This window comes from Peromyscus maniculatus, chromosome 1 (genome assembly GCF_049852395.1).
Source record: "Peromyscus maniculatus bairdii isolate BWxNUB_F1_BW_parent chromosome 1, HU_Pman_BW_mat_3.1, whole genome shotgun sequence".
In the NCBI taxonomy this organism is placed as follows: Eukaryota; Metazoa; Chordata; class Mammalia; order Rodentia; family Cricetidae; genus Peromyscus; species Peromyscus maniculatus.
In genome coordinates this window covers 161,832,931-161,848,919 of record NC_134852.1, presented here as the reverse complement: position 1 = coordinate 161,848,919, position 15,989 = coordinate 161,832,931, and the positions used below count along the sequence as shown (strand labels likewise).

Here is a 15,989-nt window from a genome sequence, read left to right as displayed (position 1 = left end):
GTAAATGGCCCGACATAAAGGGGTCAGCACAGCCTTTCACAAGTCTGTTTTGTGGCTCACAAACTGTTTACTCCTAGGTCACATGGTACAATTTGAAAAGTAACTCCTTCCACAGTTAAAGAGATTCATGAGTACAATTTCAGGAAACCCACTTAGGCCCAGTGTCATTTATATCCTCCCCATTTCCTGTAAAATATCTCATATCCAAGTCCAAGACCTGCCGTGGATCTCAGGAGAACTGTTATCACCATGGGCCGTCCTGCATGGTAATGATACATCACATGCGGCTCCAGCACGGGGACCAAACCCACATCAGTGGTACCTCTTTGATCGTCTGAATTAGTGTTGAGTTTTAGGGCTATTGCATCAGACACTTTGTACCACTGTGGACACGCGCTGGGGCTCAGGCACTAGGACTTCTTCCTGTAGACCAGAAACAATGTGTGGTCCAAAAGCAGCCCACCCTTCCCACAACTCACCACTGGCATAGCAGCAAATGGGGATGGCGGCCAGTATGAAGACCACTGCCAGCTTCATGTTGAGGCAGCCCTTGTGGGTTGGTCTTTGATACGAGATGGAGATCAGGGAACTTTCTGGAGTTGAGAGCTCAGCACTCCTCTATTTATTTCTTGGGCAGCCACCTTAGTGTCATGCAGGAAGTAAGAACGCCAAGTCATAGGAGCAGCATGGCATTGTACCAGACAACATGAGAGAACAGGAAACAGAGTCAAGGAAGCCTATGCTTTGTTTGTATAAGACAAGGAAACAGATTAGTGAAAACCAGACTCTCAGAATTAAAGTATGATGTATGACAGTAGGTTACTTTCCTGAAGAGATTCCAAAAATAATGCAGGTAACTTTCCTGAAGAGCTTCCAAAATTAATTGCCACACTATAGTTTGACTTTTTAAAAGATATTCTCTTCCTCCTTTATACCTCCTTCTCCTTCATTTTCCCTCTTCAGCTTCTTTGTCTTCTTCTTTATCTTCCCACTCGCTTCATTCTTTCTTTTTTTCCTCCATCTTTCTTCGTTTATGTCCTTTTCTTGTTCTTTAACTTTTACTTGACAATTTTTGTGTGTATATATACATATATACATATGTATATATAAACATAAATATATAAATTTATTAAAGGGTGCGATGGGGAAACAGACTCACTAATTCAAAGCAGTGTAGACGTGCTACAGACCCACTGCTGATCCAGCTTCCATTCTCCTCAAGGTTGGTGGAGACCAACTGCAAGCCTCTGTCCTCTGCCTGATCCTGTCTCCTCTCCCCAAGAGAAATCAACCCCTCTCTCTCCTTAAGCGATCACATACTCAGACAATACCATGCCCACAGAGTCAAATACCCTAAAAGCCATTGGTTGAATGGAATGAATTCCCACAATACCACTGATGTAGACCGTGAGGGTCTCCAACTCATAGAGATCTGCCTGCCTCTGCCTCCTGAATGATGAGATTAATGGTGTGCACCACCAGGCCCAGCTCTACTTGAAGTTTTATTTTATTTTATTCTTTAATTTTTGTCATCAATTTTTTATTCTATAAACATTTTTATTATCTACATACTCATGGCTGTGCTTTTAATAGTTATCTGATATTCTACAATATAGAGAACATATTTTAAATGTACTTGCATGCTTCCAATTTTTAACTATTATAAATATTATGTATTCAAATATCTTTGTACTCAAAATGTCATTTTCCTTGTCCATTAAATCTTGCTGTCCCTTGATTCCAAGATTTCTTTTTTTTATTAAGAAAATCTTTTCATTCATTTTACACACCAACCAAAGATCCCCCTCTTTTCTCCTCCCACCCCCCAGCCTCCTCCTCCCAAACCACCTGCCCACTACCCTCAATGAGAAGGCAAGGCCTCCCAGGGGGAGGCACATCCAGTAGAGGCAAGTCCAAGCCCTTCCCCTGCCTCAAGGCTGCACAAGGTGTCCCATCATAGATAGTGGGCTCCAAAAAGCCCACTCATACACCAGGAATTGATTCTGATTCTACCACCAGCGCGGTCTCCAAGCAGATCAAGCTACACAATTGTCTCACTTTGCAGAGGCCTAGTCCAGTCCCATGCAGGCTCCACAGCCATTGATCCAACTTGCATGAGTTCCCACTAGTTTGGTGTGGTTGTCTCTTCAGGTTTTCCCATCAGATCCTGATGCACTTGCTCCTAGAATCCCTCTTCTCTCTCTTTGACTGGACTCCTGGAGCTCAGCCTGGTGTTTAGCTGTGGATCTCTGCATCTGCTTCCATCACTCATTGGAGAAAAGCTCTGTGATGACAGTTAGGGTATTCACCGATTTGATGACTGGGGTAAGCCAGTTCAGTTCAGGCACCCTCTCCAGTATTTCTACTAGTCCACGCTGGAGTCATCCTTGGGGATTCCTGGCAACTTCCCTAGCACTGGGTTTCTCTCTATTCCCATGATATCTCTCTCTATCATGGTATCTCTTTTATTGCTTTCCCACTCCATCCCTGTTCCAGCTTGACCATCCCATTCTTTTCCAATTTTAAGCAGCTTCATTTTGTTTACACCTGTTTCTGATGGTTCCAGTGGCTAGGGCCAGTGCATGACCACACACCCTTTTGCAAGGTTTTCCTGTTGACCCTCTTCTTTGAATTCCAGAGGAAGCTTATTACCTTTTGATCCTCATTGAAGAGTCTTATGAAAAGTCATTTCATTAAATTAACATTCATTGTTCATTCCAGACAGCTAAACATAGTTTTCCCTCTGTGTTAAAAGTTTAGAGTGTCACTTTTCCTGAATCAGAGGACACTGTCAACTACTAGGGCTCCTTGCTGCTTTATGGGAGGGAGGAATGATGGGTGTATGGTGAGTGACTGTGTGACTCATGCAGATGTGACTTCAGATCCTGGGGACAACATCTGCTCATGACTTACCCTAGAGCAGCTATCATGGCTCTCTGAGCTTCCTTTTTATGGTAAAGTGAGTATAGATAAAACTCTGCTGAACTTTTATCAGGACAGCAGAAACAGCATGCAAATAACCTTTCCACCTCACCTAATTAACCACTAATTTGTGGGAGTTTTCCAGTGCTGAAACTATAGACGTTAGTATGACAGTCCCTCAAGTTAAAACAAAAACAAAAACAAAACAATTACTGTGAAGTCCAGCTAGATCACTTGGATATATAATGGAATGGCATGCACATACATAATTATTATAGTATTAGTCAAAATAGTCAAACTATAGAATCAGCTAAGATGTCCATCAGAAGATAACTAGACAAATAAAATGTGGTATGTATACATAATGGAGTTTTATTCAAAGGAGAATGGAATTATGTGTCTTACATGGAAATAAATGGGCCAGGATATTATCAAGTTAAACAAAATAGTTGAACTCAGAAATACAAATATCATGTTTTCTATAATATACACACAATGTATGTATGTATGTATGTATTTATGTATGTATGTATCTAATCTGTATGACATGAAAGTAGAGGAGGAATTATTTGTAGTGAGGAAGAGAAAGGAGGGTATTGATGGGACCAAATGACCAAAGTAAAATGATGCATGTATGTGAAAGGTCATAATGAAATTCATTGTTTTGTAATCACCTAAAAATTCAGGTTAAAAGAAGCAGGCTATCTCAAGAAGAAATATTCCAAAAAAACATCAAGTAGGAGTTTTCATCCATGCACCAAATATACATCTGTCTGTTGTGGAAGCCATATTTAAGGGACATCACCTATGCACTACAACCTGTGTTGAATGCACATTTAGTTTGAAGAATGCTTTGGTCCAGGTCTTGTGTAGGTCACTTTTTAATTTGAGAGTCTATATAACCCTACCAATAAATGTAAGATTTCAGGGAGAGTTATGTATGGGAAGAACAATACTTTATCAGCAGGAACAGTGGCACCATGGATTGAAGACATTATCCTGTACAGAACACAGGGCAGCATTTTGGAGAAGGTACTGTTGTCTTGAAAAAGTGGATAGTGATATTGTGGAACAAATTTGAGAGTGGCTTCTAGACAGAGGAGACAGGATAGAATATACTTAAAAGAAAATTGTCACTTGCTAATATCCAAAATGGTGGAGGAGGTAGGGAGTTTGAAATCAATAGTAAGAAAGGATGTATGTGGATAGTGACACCTGAATGACACAGTGAGAAGAAAAACAAAATTGGTTCCAGTTAAAAAAAGAAGGAAGAAATGTGTATGTGAGCCACAGAGAGAAAACCCATTCTTAATGACCTATGAATGTTTTATTTAATGTCATAATCATTTGTGACATTTTGTTTCCATTGTTAAGCAGAAGTAGAAGCCAAAAAAGACATTGATTTATCTAAGCACATTAAGGGTAGGCATGCATCCTTATGTGTGTACTTTTATCTCATTGTCCTTGGACAGGGTCATCCAATCCAAAGTCAAGTGACAGTGATATGTAATATTGTCCCTTTGCCCAATCCATAACTGGGCTGTTTCTGTTTCCCAAGTCTTTCCAGTGGACCTGTCTTGTTTCCAGCTGAAATAAGACCCCTTAGAATGTTCCTCACTCATATGTAAAATTCTTCATATGAGACATAGCTGTCTACAAAGTAGAGACCAACTTTTCTTTAACCTGAATGTTTTCTCAGAACACATGATAAAGATTTATATGTGAAAAGTCAAATATCAATGACTCAACCCATAAAAGACTCATTTGAAAATTTGTGAAGCCAAATGGCTCAACATAATACTGGTGTTGATAGTTCTCCCCTTTTCAAAAGTGACTCTGTTCAAACTTCCCAACAGTTCAGAGTCTGGAGAATTCTAGCATCCTTCAATGTCCCACTCTCTGGGACAAATATTTATGGATCACAGTCTAGTCTAAAGCACTGTACTCTAAATTCTTTCTAGGTTTTACATTGCATGAGTTTGTGTTTTGAGAGATAAATAAAATATTTGACGAGGAACAATAATGTTTTTACGACCATGGGTCCCATTAAGACTTGAGACATAAACATTTTGGGCACATAGCAGTCCTAGCCATGCTTAATAGAAGGAAGTAATATTGTGTGTGAGACCTTTTTTCCCCAATGATTCATTCAGTGTCAAAAACATACATGCATATAAAAGAAAGCATTATCATACTTAAATGATATCTTCAGGTTTTCTGATTAGAAGTTCCAGATATGTATTTGTTTCACAGTATTTGGAATCATGATAAACACCATTTTATTACTGCATCTTGTTCTGTCGTCCTGTAAGCCTGGTCCACACTTACCTACCAGGCATCATAGATCTTCCTCATGCATGCCTTTGTGGATGAACTTCTTCTTCATTAGAGAGATACAGAGTTCACAAACCAGGCTATGGGTACTTACGCAGGCCAGATATTTCAGGAGATACATCTGGACATTGACACTCTTGAATGACATTAAGATGTCTGTTGTTGAAGTCATAGAGACCTTCCCTTCAAGGATCATCTTTGCGTTCATATCAATCCTGGCATGTGTGTTTCTTAGCTATGGTGTTTATTGTTTAGACCGTCTCTATCATATCCAACACTGGCCATCCTTTGGTATCTAAAGGCATGGCTCTCCAGTCTGTAGGTTATTTAACCCAGGCCAGCCCATCTACACCACACAGGAAAAATCTCCATGTCTATTATGTCCCTCTTTAACTCAGAGATCCAGCCTGACAACCACACACATATCCTCAAGGTCATTCGTGTTGTATTATGTTACAGATGGTTGGGTCTCCCATTTGTGTGAATTCATGTAGGCACCAGGGCTTGGGGTGATTTTGAAAGAATATAAGAATCCTCTCAGAAAGGGTTAGCCTTTCCCTTCTGACATGGGGTTGGAGAAAGAGTGCATTCAGCCTCAATGTTAGGCTCATGACACAAGAAATGTCTCCCACCCCATTACACACACACACAGTGCTTTATATTTCAGCTAACTCAATGACGAGTCTTGAGTCTTTTTAAGCTTCAAAGAAGTCTGAATAGAGACACATGAGTACAGTATGAGCCTGATTGGACAGAGAAAAGTCATGTGTGGATAAAAGTTTCTGGGAAGACACAGGAGTGAGCAGGAGCTTTCTTTGAAAGAATAGACATTTTCTGACTCCAAGGACTATGACAGGCTTGTTTGTCTATTTGCTTGCTTGCTCTGACAGTGCCTCACTATGTGACATAGGGTGACTTTGAACTGAGGACAACCCTACTGTTTCACTCTCCAAAGTGTTGGGTGTCAGACTTTAGTCACCTCAGCAAGCTTCAGTAGAGACTCTGAGCAGAGAAATGTAGGGAAAGTTTCAGAAAACCCAGGAAGTGGGGAAGCCTTCATAGGTTACTTGGAAGGAACTGGAAAGGGAGGGTCTGAGAGACGGGACTTCAGCTGACAGATGTGTAAAGTCTGCTTGGCCACCTTTCTGAGTGTTCTTAAACCCTTCTTCTGCAAGGTGTGCTGACCAATGAGACATGTGTGAGGACTCAGAGTCAAACTGCCTGTGTTAAGGTCCTGGCTGCACTGTTGGCTGGTGGTGTATGCTGATCTCACTTCCCTCCCAATTCCCTTTACTTCCTTTCTTCTTCCTCCCTTCTCCCTCCCTCTCTTCCTTCTTCTTTTCCTTCCTTCTGAGTCCAGTCAGTGCTGAACATATGCACATGAGCATGGGGCCACCCACTGGGCCTAGGCAATCTACTAAGGCCCACATCCCTAAAACAAAAAAAGTAACTTTCCTTTCTCCAGCAGCCATCAACTGCCAATAATTCTTCCAGTCAATTTATTTATTAATGTTTGGGGAGGTGGGCACAACTGTGCCATGGTACAGGCAAGCCACAGCATACATATGTAGACGTCAGAGAACAACTTTTGGATGAATAACAATAAGTCATTGAAGAAATCATGACAGAAATTTAAAAAGTCACCTAAAATGAATAAAAAAATATTTAAATAAAAAAATTAAGAAGTCCTAGAAACAAATGTAGATCACAGCCCTGCCCATCAGAGCCTCTGGGATATGTCCAACATAGTCTGGGGAGCAAAGTTTATAGCTATTAAATGCTCACAGTAAAAATCTCTGTAGGCTCTCAAGTAAATAATCTATTATATGACTTAAATCTCAGGAAAATAAGAATCCAAACCCAGTAGAAAGCAAGAAGTAATAGAAGCTGAGGCAGATGTAATGAAATAGAAAAGAAAAGAATGTGTAGACTAAACAGAGTTGGTGGAGAAACTAAGGAAGTTCAACAAAGCCCTACTCAAACAAAAAAGAAGAAGAGAGATTATCCAAATTAATACATTTAGACAGGAATAGGGAGAAACATAACAAAACAGTCTCTGAAGTGAGAATTGGCCAAATACCAAAACTGGATCAATACATAACATCAGGGAGAGGAGGTTAATAAGAACAAATATGCATAAAATACCCCAATGCAGTCCACCATGTTGTATATTAAAATAAAAATTAGTTTAAACTGAAAGTCATTCTTGTCAGAAAAGACTTGGAAGTGCAAAGAGGAAGGACAGTTGGGAGAGAACGTGACTGAATACAAAGAAGGCTGAGGTAGGCGATCGTGAGCTCAGGTCATAATGTGCTACACACAAAGGCTGTCTCCAGCCCCATTGGATTTGGGAGGGAAAAAACAAGGGTCAGTGAATGGAAGGGTTAGGTTTGAGGAGAGGGAGGGAGAAAGTATTTATGTTTTAATTAAAAGTAATAAATAAATTCTGTTTATTGTGAAAATAAATGAAAAAAGACTATCTCATATGAAGCTAGCCTGAGGGGAAGAGAGATTGATTAAGACCTATAAAAATTCAGAGGGGCAAAATTTTGGATTTGGACATGAAGGATTAAAAGGATGGAGTTGAAGTTGGAGGAAGGAAAGAGTCGTGGCAGGCAAAGACGCCAAGGTGAAAGGCCCAGACATGAGCCTGAGCCTTACACACTGGAGGGTGAACGTGCTCACGTTGCTTCGGTCACCTTACAAACTGAGGACTCAGGTGCCTGTGTGAAAGATCTGTACCTGCACTAGTCATCAGTTGTCACCAGTGTCTGCACTTGAGATAATTTCTCTAACACAACTTTTCTTAACTGAAACTAATGATGCTTGAGATAGTCTTATGTAGGTAGGAAGTGTAGCAGGCTTCTACACGCTGGATGCCAACAGTGTCAACCATCATCCATTTCTAACAATACTACATCTCCAGACAGTGTCTACAAGGCTTGGGGGGATGTGGGGAGCAAATCTCTCCTGACTGAGATTCACTGCTCTGCTAGAGGGAGAACTTGATATCAGTTCCTGGCCTCCCCGTCTTTGAACAACTGTAAGAGGAAAGACGGCCACCTATGGCTCCATTATGGCTCACAGAAAAGCGTTGTCATTAAAATGGAAGGGTATGGATAGAAGATTTCTTAATAATAAAAAAAGAAGAAAATGGAAGAGTATTCCCGACTAACTGGATAAGATGTCAGGGTAGGCACCCAAGAAATCAAATAAACTATTACTTTGTGAGGGGATTAAAGGTTTAACCACACACACTTGGCCCATGAAAGTTGGGTAAAGTTCAGTTTCGGTGAAGGTGCCATGGGGAGGTAGCCAGAGGCTGGCACATGGCCCTGGATGTGCTTCAAAATCAGGCTTCTGACCTTCGGTGATTTTTTTTTTTTTTTGATCGAGTTAGAGCGTGTCATGACAAGTGAAATCTCTACTCCCCCCTTCCTGACCACAGAGTCCTCATCTAACACAGAAAAGGTGCTGTTAGTACCAAGGAAGTCATGCCACATCTGGCTTTAGTGTCAGATCTGACACCTCCCTTATTGAAAGTTTAATATTTCGATGAAAACCCACTTTCCAACTGGATATCGTTCATTATGGTTAGTGTATTCTTTCTAAAACAGAGAGGCCATGAAAAGCAGTTCTACTCTCTTTTAGTTAGCACTCACTGCAGTTCTTGCATATGAAGAAAAGTAAATAGACTGTGTCCTCAAATAGCATGAGGAGGGAGGAAGTGAAACAAGGCCTTGGGAAATTCAGGAGAAAGGTACAGAAGAAAGAGAAAGCTATGGTGACATTCCCTCATCTCCTAAACCCAGCTCAGCCTAAACCACCTGCCCTCTGTCCCCCATAGCTGACTATAGTGGTTTATACCTGTAATCCCAGAACATGGTGGGCTTAGGGAGGAGGATTAAAGGTGACATGAGTTGTAGCTAGTGTAGACGATATTTAAATTGAAGTTTGGGTTAGCCTGCACTAGAAAACAAGACACTCTTGAAACCAATAAAAGCCAAGGACTCCACTGATCTCCTGATTCAGAAGGATTTTCTTCTTCTACATTCTCCTCCCCTTGTCTGCTTTCAAGAGCATTTTATCCCTATCTACATACCCTGTGTGATCCAACCAGGATTTTATTACTGTGTGTGTCACCCCAGTCTTCTCAGAAATATGAAGGGACACAGGCCTGTCCCCATAGTACACTTCCTGTGACTCACTCTAGACTCCTCACTGAGGTCACCACCTCTCTCTTATGCAAACCCATGTCAAACAGGAACAGATAAAGTCTCTTAGAGACCACAGTGGCCACTTTCACTCTTTCTTTCTGCCCCCACACGCACACATGTCAAGGATCTGTCAGTCACATGCAGGATCACTGAGCAGGTAGAGATGAAGCAGAGTGTGGGGTACTTGGGCCGAGTCACTGTTTTGAGAGGGATGTGACGAACCCAGAGGCTCCTCCTATGGTGTGGAGAAGGGTCAGGCTGGAGACGGTGCCTTGGGGAGAGCTGAGGACCATGTTCATCCCATGGAAGGACTAAGGGGAAGTGTTGATACTGGGATGTGATATCAGTAATTGGACAATGAGTAACACAGTAGATCAAAAGATGCACCTAGCAAAGGGAAAACCTCAGTGACATGAGATAGACAGCTAAGCAAAGATGTGCCTGTGTGCAGAGGTCTCTGCTGGAATTCCTGTCTTGAGCTAACCCAACTCCTCCCCACTTCTGAGCTTTATAGGACTTTACACAGAAAGAGATACACCTCCAACGGTACATATGAGGTTGATGTCCTAGCAGGTCTGAATCACAGGAGAGGATCTGGACTCATAGAACAACAACTGATGGAAATGAAATGTGGCCTATCTTATCCCAAATGCTGTTCAACAGATACATACCTGTAATTTAGAATTATGAGCCTTTGAAGATTAAACAACAAAATGTTCTTTTTTTTGTGTGGGTTTTTCTGTAAATACACAGGTCACATGTTGAACTATCTAACTGTATCTCTCAGACATTTCCTCCTGTTAAGTGTAGCAAGGACTTTTAGATGTTGAAAACACATAAGTCACATGATGTATCTTGTTTGCCAAATTTATTAAGTACTGTAAGATGCTGGAAGTTGAACTGCATCTCCTCTCTTTCATGAGCCAGTTGCCATAGAAATAAAACCCTTCCCTATCCTAAATTTTCTCTCCTAAATAATAAATCCATCCAGCATACTCTCTGTGAACAATGAACTGTGCACCATGCTTTGGCCTACAAGGTGATCAATAAAGGTCTGTCTCAGGATGTGGGACATCAAGAATGTAGAACATTCTAGCTGGGCATGGTGGCACACGCCTTTAATCCCAGCATTTGGGAGGCTGAGTCGGGTGGATCTCTGTGAGTTTGAGATCAGCCTGGTCTAAGGAACAAATTCCAGAACAGCCAGAGCTGTTACACAGAGAAACTCTGTCTCAAAAAAAAAAATTCTAGTTTCAGTACTTATTGGAATTTTAAAGAAAGTTTCTTGGGGAAGAGAGTATCGGCAGCATCATTATTCTGCTTTTGGTCCCCTGAATTTACAAAGGGGGCATTAATTCTGGGTAGGTCATTGTCATTTGACTGCTCTGAGAAAGATCATCATGAAGTATCCTGAGATATCGTGGAGTTTAGAGAAAACATGACCTCTTGCTTGTAGACTTCTGCAAGTGGAGTGTTTTGTTTTGTTTTAATAAACAAGAACCCTCTTAAGGAGTAGTGCCCTCTTAACTGACAAGGCATATCCACATGATTGGGGCACCAGGTAGAGTCCTATTATGTCTTGGACAAAGGGACTGTGTTTCATTTCACTCTGAGTCCTTACTTGACTTTGGACTTAAGGACTCTGGCTGTGAACTAGGAGATGAAAGTACACACCTAAGTAAACACAGGGTTCCTTTCTGTCACTTCCTAAATATCCTTTGTTCTTCACATCTTCTGCTCCCTCTGAATTCCAGAAAGAAAGAGATCAGAGCAAAGCTGACATTAAACAATGAACTCACAGATAAATAAGAATAAACTCATTTCTCTCTTGAGCATGTATTTCTTCAGTTTTAAATGGAACCAAACTTTGCTTTCCTGTCACTATTTCAATCACTCCTGTCAATTTCTCCTGCCCAACCCTAAATTGTGGCTTCAACCCTCTTCCAGATCCTCCAATGGAGAACTCCATTGGCTTATGTTAGTTTCAGCTACAGTGGTACCTCCTCCAACTGTGTTTTGTACTGCTTGTAGGATGCTACAACTTATCAATCAGTCACTCAATAAATCACCCATTGTTTCACTGGGTTTTGTGGGTATTTATTGATATTCCAGCAACTGCCATTCTGATAGCTCACAATCACTGGCAGGTTAGTATTTTGACTTTATCATTAGAAACTGAGCTCAACTAAACCAAAGACCAAGACTGCTGTTTCTCTACAAAAACTGTGTGGTCTATACAGGGTGCAGATCACTGGAGACGGTCTTCAGCCATGTGCTCCTTGATAGATGGGTGCCTGGTTGGACAAATGGATGAAAAGTGCTACTTTTTTTCACCTGTGTATTTCTTCTTATGGCTTACTTCTTTTACTTTAATTAAATCTTCATTAATTTTAGATAATGCATGAAGTAATGGTTTCATCATGATATTTTCATAATGCACATCATTGTTCTTATTGTTGTTCCCATTCCTCCAGGCACATTTGCCACAAAAGGAGAAGTGCCCTCTCTATGTATGAAATGGTATCATGCACACAAATATGGTTTCTTTATTTGAAGTAAAATGAGATTTGTCTTTCTGAGTCTGACTTATTTTACTTAACAATCTCCTGCTGTTTCATTGATTTTGATGTAAATTTTGTATTTTCATTCATTTTTAAGGCTGAGTAAAAACTTTCACTATATATGTGTATACCATGTTTTTAATATCCATTAATTCTGTTGATGGTCATCTAAGCTGAACCTATATCTAAGTTATTGTAAATAATGCCCCAGTAAGCACAGATGTGTAAGAATCTCTGTGGCATTCTAACTAGGGTTCCCATCAGCTTGTTAGAGATAAGTCATTTGATATTTCTACTTTTATTTTGTTCAAAAGTTAGCATAGTGATTTTTACACTAGCAGCACTTCAAACAGTCATTTTAAAAATCATTATGGTAGTTAGAATTAATGTTTGTCTCATCCTAGAACTTATAATAGCTTGTGTACAGAGCATTGGATGGAAAGAAATAATAAATATCTAGGTAGAAATGAATAAAAGGAAGAATTCACTCACTATGGATGGCCCTTCCAAGATCCTTCAGTTTTGGGAGAGAACACACTTATATCTATAAAAAGCTTTTTTACATTAATTATTTCACCAATTCATTTCCACAAATTGGCTTTATCTGAATTTCTAATTAATCTTTAAAATTCCCTATTGGAAAAGATCCTTGTTGGTATGTAGAATTATGTTCCCCATAAGTCAAAAAATGCTTTGTATTGGTAGAGAAACATTGCAGAGGGCAGGTCGTTTGTGGATTTGACAGTGACCCTGACACCAGTTTGTAATATCTCAGTTACAAAGCTGCTCTCTGTGGGCTTCCCCCTTCTGTTCTGTCAACGTGAGATAAATGAAAACACACAAATACATTAAACAAATAAAATGGAATGAATGGTACCCGATTGACTTTTGATAGGAATGGCAGGTGCTCTAGTTAAAACATCTGTCATGGGTGCGGCACGAACACATGACACAGGGAGACATGATAGAGAAGGAAGGCATCTGCAAAGGATGAAAGCTAAAAGAAATAGTGATAGGGGAAGGTACCAAAACCACATCTTCACAAAGACTGAAACAACAGCAGTGCTAAGTGAGGAGACAGATACATAAAAATGAGAACTGTAAATAAAGATAGTAATTGTTTTTTGACATACACTTCTCCTATTTGGGGGTGGAGAAGGAGCAGTTCTGTGATTGGATTTGAGACTCCCTTCACAAAAGGGAATTCATGCCTAGCATTATAAATCTACTCAAAACCCTATGGCTGAGGATGTCTTAGACAGGGAAAACTCACAACTGTTGTTCAGATAAATTAACTTGGCCGCAATTTCCTTCTAAATATTAATTATGTTCATATCCATAGACAAATTCTACCCCCAGCCTTGACTGAAGAAGCTTCTTCCCTTTGCAGTGAATGGTGGGGAACACAAGCACTCACAGCTGCTCAAGATGCTGAGAAAAAGTGACCGTTGAGTGCATATCGAAAACCTGGACATTTATATCACCCTCTTATAGCAGGAAATATTGGGAAGAGGGAACAGAAAAAATGTGACAGCTGGAAGATAGGGAGAGGGGACAAATGATATCTTCTAGGCATGACATGGCCATTTCAATCATGATCTCATAATAGGTTTGGTGGCCTGCATAGGACCTGAACAAGACTGCCTATCACAGTTAATCATGCATCAAGGCAGGCCTCACAGGGACATTATAAACTGTTAGGTACTGATGGATTCTGGAGGAAGGACAGTTGTTTTGTATCCACTAGAGAACCCACCAAGCTCCAGTGGATATCTCCAAATTCAGGGTCCCATAGATGATCCTGGTTAGACTCTGTGGATCACAAAACAAAACAAAGAGATAAGGATGTGAGAAATGGATCTGTAGAGAACAGGGCTGGAGAGTGAGGCAAGAGAGTATAGGGGTGAGTTTAACCAGAATGCATCATATAAATTAATGAAATTGTCAAAGAACAAATTTAATAAAAGTGGTCATGAAAAAGGCCATGAGGCCTCAGGCCTACACAAAGAACTACTGGCAGCTAAGGACCACTGAGAACAGGAGAAATGGTCTCCAGGGAAGAGCACACCCATTGGTTATTCAATACAGGTGGTCAGCCCCGAAAATGTACATACAAGTAATGCTCTACAGACTGAGTAGGTGATATTTAGAAATATATATAAATATAAAATAATATAATTATATTATAATCTCAAGAAAAAGGTTTACAAAAAGAAATCAAGTACAGAGTTTTGTTATATTTTGTGCTCCAAGTTTATATGAAAGTGTGAAATGTGACTCACATCTAATTTTAGCTCCCAACACACTTCTTTCAATGAAATTACAATAGTGACTGATTGAACATTTAACAAATATCTCACACAATGATTTCAGCAATGAGATTGATCATTGGGTCAGGAGCCTGAGGACAGTTACTACTCACCAGGGTCAAGTAAGGCAAGGAACAGGGACACAGGAGATTGAGAGACTGACAGACAAGACAAAACCTTGTGTCTGAGAACCTGGATCAGCTAAGGACAGGGGACAAGTGAAGGAACAAGGAAGAAGAAGAGAACAGTTGGCTGATCTACTAAATAAGGTGTCAGGAAGGTGTGTGTGCTCTGATTGTCCACGAGTGTGCATTGCTGTGTGATGACTAGTGATGCTGCTCTTTCCATCAATCAGCAGAACAAGTTGCCAAGAACAAAGCTGACTTCTCCAGAATGTGCATGTGAGCCCTCCTTCACGGGTCCTCACAGCTGGCTGCCCAAAGCTGAATCTTCAACCTCCAGTCAAGTCAAGACCTTGAGAAGGAAAGGAATATGGCATTGCTGGCTGACCAGGACGTAGAAGGGCTCCACTTGGTGTCCCAGACTTATGTTCCTCCCCTGTCACCTGCTGGGCTGGAGGCCTCTTGAATGGTTTCCAGTTCTAAAAAATACCCCACCCCGTACTGAAGGGACTGTGACTGTGGATTCATTTTGTACCTGAATACTTACTTGGTGGAGGCCATTCTCTGGGGAGTGAATACTAGGAACTGGGTGAAGAAAAAGCTTGTTTGTATAGCTGTTTAAAGAGACAATGAGGGGACCCACAAAGCCCAGGCACTTGTGCTTCTGATCTGAATTTTCTCTCTCCAGAAGTGACTTGCCTCACGCTTCCCAGTGGAGTTCAGAAACTGCAGGCGTCCAGCTTCCTTCACATGTGTGAGAAAGGTTTTATGTCTCGGCTTCCTTCACATGTGAGAGAAAGGTTTTATGTCTCAGCTTCCTTCACATGTGTGGGGCAGGTTTTATGTCTCGGCTGCTCCAAAACCACATTGCAAAGATGATTCAGTCACAGATTCTGTGCAAAGAGAGCTGGAGTCTTTGGAAAGAAATAAGGTGTGAGGTAACAGCAATGGCTGTCCTGCACCCAGACTACTGGAAGTGCTCAGATACTGACACATGGTAGAGCTGGCCACTTGAAATGCCATTCAACACTTAACAGTAGGAGACATCTCGAGAGAATGCTTTCTCAGTGCTTTGCACATCTTCATGATAAAAGCATCCCAAAAGTCTCTAGAAGATAGACTGAGGGCTAGAATATAGTTCAGCGATATAATGCTTGCTCGGCACCCAGTAACTAAATAATCCTGGCAGAGATGGCAGGCAATACTCTTGTCATACTATCTCCAAGACTGTTGGTCCTTGCAGTGACTAATAAAATTTCACTTAAGATGAATAAGTGAGGCCGGTGAGATGGCTGGTGCCTACAGGCATGTGTGGCCAAGTCCAACCACGTGGCACCTGAGTCCCAACCAGTTCAACACCTGAGACACAGACCTCAGAAGGAAAGGACAGACACAGTTGTCCTCTGACTGCACTTGTGCACTGCAGCATGCGCATGTGCGTGGGGGGAGGGGAGGGAGGAGAGAAAGGTAATCTATTCAAGCTCAAAATATCCAGTTACCACCAGATCCATAGGCTCCCACTGA

The 15,989-nt window shown here is 41.0% G+C and overlaps 1 protein-coding gene across 1 annotated transcript in view; it reads right to left on the bottom strand.

Annotated features, from left to right (window-relative positions):
- The window catches only part of LOC143272418 (secretoglobin family 2A member 2-like), a 15,964-nt gene extending 2,947 nt beyond the window's left edge, over nucleotides 1-13,017 (bottom strand). The window contains exons 1-2 of the mRNA XM_076567115.1: nucleotides 12,912-13,017; nucleotides 480-641 (exon numbers count right to left, since the gene is read on the bottom strand). Of these exons, the coding sequence (XP_076423230.1) occupies nucleotides 480-537 (58 nt within the window). The 5' untranslated portion in view covers nucleotides 538-641; nucleotides 12,912-13,017. The remainder of the gene's footprint in view (nucleotides 1-479; nucleotides 642-12,911) is intronic.
- Between the last annotated feature and the right edge of the window lie 2,972 nt (nucleotides 13,018-15,989).